Source organism: Bidens hawaiensis, unplaced genomic scaffold (assembly GCF_021521415.1).
Source record: "Bidens hawaiensis isolate Kalapana, Puna unplaced genomic scaffold, B.hawaiensis_p1.1 tig00032462_1, whole genome shotgun sequence".
NCBI classification, from domain to species: Eukaryota; Viridiplantae; Streptophyta; class Magnoliopsida; order Asterales; family Asteraceae; genus Bidens; species Bidens hawaiensis.
Genome location: NW_027505252.1, coordinates 23,925 through 31,211, shown reverse-complemented (window position 1 = coordinate 31,211; position 7,287 = coordinate 23,925). Strand labels below are relative to the sequence as shown.

Here is a 7,287-nt window from a genome sequence, read left to right as displayed (position 1 = left end):
TACATTGTTAGAAAGTATTAATCCTGTAATTCATATTTAAATTAGGGGTGTGCGAAAAGCCGAATTAATTGCCTCATAACCAAAAATGGTAAGTCAGTAAAATTATTTTATGAAAACTTAAAAGCGGGTCGGTTATGGTACAAAGGGTTTACATAGCCGCAAAAACCGAGCCAATTATATGTACTTTTTTTAGTATTATAGATTATACGCATGTTTTTTTCATTGTTATGTAATATACTAGTATATTTGAGTATGTAGTAACAATTTATTCTATGGTCAAACAATTTCAAGTCTAAACTTTCAAGTTGAAATAATGTTCAATTATATACTAATGCATTTTTAAAAACAATTTTTAACAAATGTAACTCCAATTACTTAGAGACATGCTTTAACCTTTTCTTAAGATAGGAAGGGATGTTGTTCATGTACCCTAAGTTTTACCAATCTTTTACTGCCGTAAAACATCTTAATGGAAGTCAATTCCGCTATCAACTACCTTAAAATCATTTTCCATTTCATTTATAAAAGAATTACAAAGACGATGGATGAGTGATTGAGAGTTAATTCATTTGCCAAAAAAATATCATACTACCCCCTTAGGGTACTAGTAACCGAATCTGACCACACCAAAGCGGTACCTTATACTCCTTTTATTGTTTAACAACTCACTCTAATTTATCTAGAACTAGTTTTTAACCAAAACAATTTAATACTTTTTTCAAACAGCCGGTTTTAAGTAAATTATTTTACGAGACACTAATAAATTAAACATCAACCATGTACGCCATCTCATTTTTACAAAAAAAATATCCAGTAATACCAGTTTTCACCCGATACCAACATATAAAATGATCAGTTTCAACTTTGTGTTACATGAATGCAAAACCTAACCCGATTACCCAACCCAAATCAACTGCAACCGTGTTCCTAAATATACCAAGCCACTTTCCAAGGGCGCCCTTCGACCCTAACCTGTTATGAACCAAACCCGTTTAATTTAACATATTTGTCACCCTTGTTTTCTACGTTTGAATGTTTTATTTATAGAACCGTCGCTGTTTATATTTGTGTGGAAGGAATCTTAATGGTAAAGGTAGTAAAGGACAAGGGGTAAGCACGTGACAAGGTGCAGAAGGCTGCCAAAGACAAAGTGTGTGTTGGTTGGTTGGTTGTCTTTCACTTTTTTTACTTTTTATTGTGTTTTGTTGACCATGGTTACATCATTTCATTTCCATACTCCCCCCACCTTTTACTCTCTTTCTGTCCCTCACAACTTTATTACTTTTCATCTAGCAACTAATTAACTTAAAAGTGTGTTACAATATTATTATTATACCAAAATGTAGCATAATCATACTATTAAAAAACATTTGCATGTAAAAGAGTGAGTAAATGCATTACTTTTAGGTATATCATTAATCATTATAGATCAGTTTTATTTATAATTATTGTTTTTGAAATGAAATGGTAATAGAACTTATAAGTCATTTATAATTTAAAAATTGTAACACAACTTCAATTATTTTGATAACTCATCATTTAAAAAAAAACAGAAATACTATAAACATATGGTTCATATTTTCAATATACACAATTATAAGTTTATATAGTAAAATATCAACGATAAATGTCAAGTCAAACAATCGGAAAAGAAAGATAGAATAATGGAGGATGATTTCCAACGGTTGAATCATCATATGGTTCTGTCAAGCCTACGCATAATGGCCTGGTCTAGCTTCGACCTTTTAGTGAATATTGCAAGCATCTCCCATGGGCGTACTTGGGATGTTTTTGAGCTCATATGCAAACACGGGAGATGCGACTAACGTGGTGGAAATCAGGTGACGAAGCATTTTCTTGAATACAAATTATGTGAGAGAGGGAGGAGACTGGAGAGAGTGAGCATTTTTTGTTGTGAGAGAGGCAAAGCCTAGACATCGATGAACATGAATGGCGTGATGACCTTTCGAAGTTTGCTATTTGTGCATGCTCTAACAAGTCTGCATATTCTTCGATGGGTTCTGGCTGCATATGAAACTAACAAAAATTCACAGGCTTTGATACGTGCCTGATTATACAAAATCGGTTTTGATCCGTATTAAACCAAATATATTAATAGTTTGTATATTTATTTTAGAAAATATCATAGTATATAGAGTGGTGAATACATTGTGTTCAAAAACTATGTTTCTTTAGAAATTATTTGTATGACAAGTCATAGTTAAAATATGATAAATAAAAAGTTTAAAGTTGGACTTAAAAAAGACATTCATTTGTTGATCTTTAATGTGAATCAACACATGAACACATGAACGAATGTTGGTTTGTTCTGTGTATTTATTATTGCCATTATATCCAAAGAGAATGATGGAAAACAGAAGTTTCTATTAGGCTAAGGGGTGTGGAGCGTGACAGGGGGCGCGTGAGCCCATCCGCTCGCGCCCCGGGGCGCGAGCACCACACCACCGAGGCGCGAGAGGGGCGCGAGAGGGGCGCGAGCGCGGAAAAAGAGGCAGGCGCAAGGCCAGTAGCGGCTGGGAATAGGCGTGAAGTGGGCTTGGGAATGCATGCATGACCGTTGGGGCTTACAAATAGAGCCGTTGGCTCTTTAAGTTTATTAAAAAAAAATTTTTTTTTCCCTATATAAACCAATATCAACCCAATATCACATACCACACCCAAAATCACATAAAATACTTACCACAACCTCAAAAAAAACCCAAAATCACCCCATCTTCCAAACCTTTTTTTAAAAACATGGCTGGAAATTGGTACCCAAACCTAGATTCAGATTACAGTTACGACGATTTATGGTCGGCACCGGACCAAACGATGTTTTATTCGGGGTCGCAACAATCATCCGGCTTTCAACCATCCAACATACAACCGTCTCCTAACTTTGTTGTTCCGGAGACACAAGAACCAGAAGGTGAAGCTGCGGGACAAAGAAGACGCGTCCACCGGAAAAAACAAGTTGCAACGGACGGGTCGGGTTCGGCTTCGACTGGAAGGACGAAACGGAAAACCACTCTGTGGTCATCGGATGAGAAGGAAGCCCTGTGTCGGGCTTGGATAGTCATTTCTGAGGATCGGCGTTGCGGTAATTGTTTTAACGTTTTTAAAAATGATTTTTAATAAAAAAGTTAAATAAAAAAGTTAAATGACTTACAAATTTATTTATGCATTTTGCAGCGGACTACCAAAAGAGCAAGGTCTTTTGGACAAAGGTTAGGGAGACGTTCTATTCGCTCGTTGGGAGTACAGAGCGGAACGCCGATATGATTTCGGGTCGGTGGACCGAAATCAGAAAATTTGTCGGCTTGTTTACTAATCTGTTCAACAGGAACGCCGGTCGTATGAGACCAAGTGGCAGTGACGATTTGGCGGTTTATAATTTCACTGTCGAAGAGTGGAAGCAGGAGTGCATGCGGAGGTATGGGACGGTGAAGACGTGGGACGGTGTAAAGGTGTGGGAGAGGTTGAGAAGGTGTTCCAAGTGGGTTGAGCTGGTGGCGCCGGACCTTGATGCGGAAGTAGGGCCGAAACGGACTAAAACTAGTTCGTCTGGAGCGTATAGCACTTCCGCCGGGTCGGATTGCCGGGTTGGATTCGACCTAAACGTTGCGGGGGAGGAAACGTCTTCACCGCCGAGGAGGCGGCCATTGGGAAGGGACGCCAGGGGGAAAAAACCGGCTGAGGGGGAAGCCGTAAACATCAACGATCTTGTTGAATCCCTTAATAAATTCAACAAAACCATGGAGGTGGTCTCTAATGACAAAAAGGAAAAAAAAAGAATGAGAGATTTGGACTTCCTTACAAGAGACTTCAGTAACCTAAATCCGGTCGACCAAATGCTGATGGAAAAACAAAAGGAACGTATCCGGAAGAGGTTGATCGAAGAAGACCAAGCCGAAGAATAAGAATAATGTTTTTTTTAGTACTTTAATTTTTTTTTAGATATTAATGTGTTTTTTTAATTAATGTGTGTTTTTTTAAATAATTTATGAGTTTTTTTAATAATACGTTTTTTTAATACATTTATAAAAAAATAAAAAAAAAAACCGCTCGCGCCCCCTCTCGCGCCCCTCCACACCAGGGCCCGGGGCGCGAGCACCACAACCAACACCCATCTTATCAGGTTTCTCTCTCTGCCACACGTCACAATATTATTGGCTGGAGCCCCAACTCGCGCCCCCTCTCACGCCCCCCACACCCCTCAGCCTTAGTTATTTTGATACTTAAAAAAAACATAATTGTCAATAGAATGGATGGATGGATAAGAGAATCTTTTTAGGATGCAATTAAAAAAGCACTTTATCCATGTTATAAAAATACAACACTTTATTTATTATCATGTTGTTAAAATAATACAAAAATAATACAAAGTTGTTACTTGTTAGTTAATAGTTATCATATACAATACAAAATTACAAATATACCTATTATCTGTTACAACTTACAAAACTGATAAAAATAATAAAAAAATAAAAACAAATATTTGTTATTTGTTTAAATAATTGAAGCAATAAAATAATAACCACGTTTGCCCAAAAAATAATATAATATTAGACCCAAAATTATTTTAAATATAAAAAATATTATATTGCTTATAACCTAGGATTTTGGAGCTTTCACTTTTTAGCTTATAACTGAAGAAAGAAAAGAACTAATAAACTCCATTTGTTACACTTTTCTGCCAGATCCAAACACTAGAAATGACTAAAGATGAAGACTTTAAGCTCCTCAAGATCCAGGTGAATCTTTTTTTTTTTATAATTTGTTTTTATATAAAAAAACAAGACAAGAACATAATTATCTGTTTCTGTTAAAAACTAGAACAAAAACATCAACAAAAAATGTTGTGTTTCTTGCTATACATTGTCACAGTTCTTGTTTAATATTGTTTTCTTTTGTCCACTTTAGACTTGTGTTCTCAGAGTGAATTTACATTGTGATGGTTGCAAACACAAAGTGAAGAAAATCCTGCAGAAAATTGATGGTGCACTCTCTCTCTCTCTTTTAATATGGTGTTTCTTTATTAAAAAAATAAATAAAAAGTCTTTGTTTGACTTTTAAAGTCAAAGAGACAACTTTTTGGTCTCAAAATGACATGAATGTTTTCTTGTTGTAGATAAAATGGTATGCATGTTGATATATGCATAAAGTAACAACATTTTTAGTGTAAAAAAGTTAACATTCTCTTGTGATTTTATTTTGAAACTTAGTGAGTTTTAACTTTCAAAATGACTTTTTTTTTTGGGATTTGGGAAGTGGTGGTATTTTGTGTTATGGGTTTTTGGTAATTCTAAATTCTAAGCAAAAATGGCTTGTAAAATGTAAATAATGATTTTTTTTAATAATGAATGTCTTGTTTACTTCAATTTTTTGCTATACCTTTAATAAACCAACCATTTTCCAAGATTTTTATGCATTTTGTCTAGTTATTAACTTATTTTCATGAAGATAAAATGGGTTGTAAAATGTAAATAATGATAAGTTATTATGAATATCTTGTTTAGTTTAATTTTTTGCTATACCTTTCCCCTAAAAACCAAACATTTTCCAAGATTTATTATCCATTTTGTAAAATGTAATAATTTATCCTCAAATATTTTCCATTTTTTATTTTATTTCCCATCATTAAAGAATAAAGATCTAATCTTTATTCAAAGATGTTAATTAATAAGCATTTTTGTTGACCAAAAGAATATATTTTTCAAACATTATATAGATTGGTATGATGATAGATTGATAGTATGATCATGATGCCTCTATATTTATTTTTTTTATAATTATTTTTTTATAAATAAATGTTAGGTGTATACCAAGTGAACATAGATGCAGATCAGCAAAAAGTAACAGTTTCAGGAAGTCTAGACTCTGCAACTTTGATCAAGAAACTGGTTAGAGCTGGTAAACATGCTGAGCTTTGGTCAAACAAGTCAACCCAAAGTCAAAACCATCAAAACCATCAAAGTCAAAAGGCTTCTTGTTTGAAAGACGACAAGAAAGACAAATCCCAGAAACAAGATTTCTTGAAAGATCTTGAAGCCTTGAAAAAACAACAAAAGTTTCAAACTTTAATGGATGATGATGAAGATGATGATGATAATGATGATGATGATGATGATTTTTTTGATGATGATGATGATGAAGATGATGAGTTACATGAAGAAGAATTGAGGTTATTGACTCAAAAAGCAAATCAAATGGCAATGTTGAGACAACAGCAACAGCAGCTGCAACAACATGTTGCTGCTGCTAATGGTTCAAGAAACTCGGTTAATGCGAATCTCGGAAAGCCAAATATTAATGGAAATGTGAATGGAAATGGGAAGAGGGTTAATAATAATAATGGTGGTGGTGGTGGTGGTAATATTAATTTTGGTGGTGGTAACATTAATCTTGGTGGTTTCGGTGTCGGTGGTGGTGTAGGTGGTGGTTTTGGTAATGTGGGGCCCGGGTTCAACCGGGGTAATGTGGGAGTACCACCGATGGCGACGGGTGGTTTTGGTTATAATAATAATAATAATAATCCATCATCACAAGCGGCTGCGGCCATGATGATGAATAATATGCATAATATGAACAATGGAGGACCGATGTACAATAACAACTCGGCTGCGTCAATGATGATGAATATGCAGAACAGGCAGCCTCAGATGATGTACAATAGGACTCCGATCACTCCACCGGCTACTGGTTACTATTATAATTACAATCATGTCCCTCAAAGGTACCATGAGTATCCTCAAAACTACCACTATCATTACAATGGTGGCGGTGTCGGTGGCAGTGGTGGTGAGAATCAGGCTGCATATATGTTTAGTGATGAGAACACAAGCAGTTGTTCAGTTATGTGAGGAATGGGTACAAGTGGAACCAAAATATTTAATGTTTCTGCAAGTATGTTGTGTGAATGAATGAAGTGTTTATTTTATTTTTGTTTTTAACTATGTAATGGTGAATCTTTTGGTAATCAAATTGAAGGTATGTTATGGTGTAAAAGCTAGTTGTAATGTTTCAAGTATGTGGATTGTGACAAACAAAACATACATTTTTAAATATTATTGTTAGTTTGGTATTGTTCGTTTTCCTTGATAAATTGTATTTGTTTTTATTTACTCAGTCGCATCATTTTTGAATTACGCTATCCGAACAAAGTTTAATATATGATTTCCTAGGTTAACTACGGTCGATCCGTCCAAAATTTATGTATTTGAGGCTGTATATTTCTTAGCTTAACCACGACAATCGTTGTGTCCATGGCCTAAAGTTTGTCTAAGT

The 7,287-nt window shown here is 34.9% G+C and overlaps 1 protein-coding gene across 1 annotated transcript; it reads left to right on the top strand.

Moving 5' to 3' along the window:
- Positions 1–4,635: 4,635 nt before the first annotated feature.
- LOC143611870 (uncharacterized) lies at positions 4,636–6,977 on the top strand. Its single transcript, XM_077085989.1, has 3 exons — positions 4,636–4,754; positions 4,924–4,999; positions 5,818–6,977. Exons 1-3 carry the CDS (start codon positions 4,716–4,718, stop codon positions 6,861–6,863), a joined length of 1,161 nt encoding a protein of 386 aa, XP_076942104.1. The 5' UTR covers positions 4,636–4,715; the 3' UTR covers positions 6,864–6,977.
- The last annotated feature ends 310 nt before the right edge of the window (positions 6,978–7,287 follow it).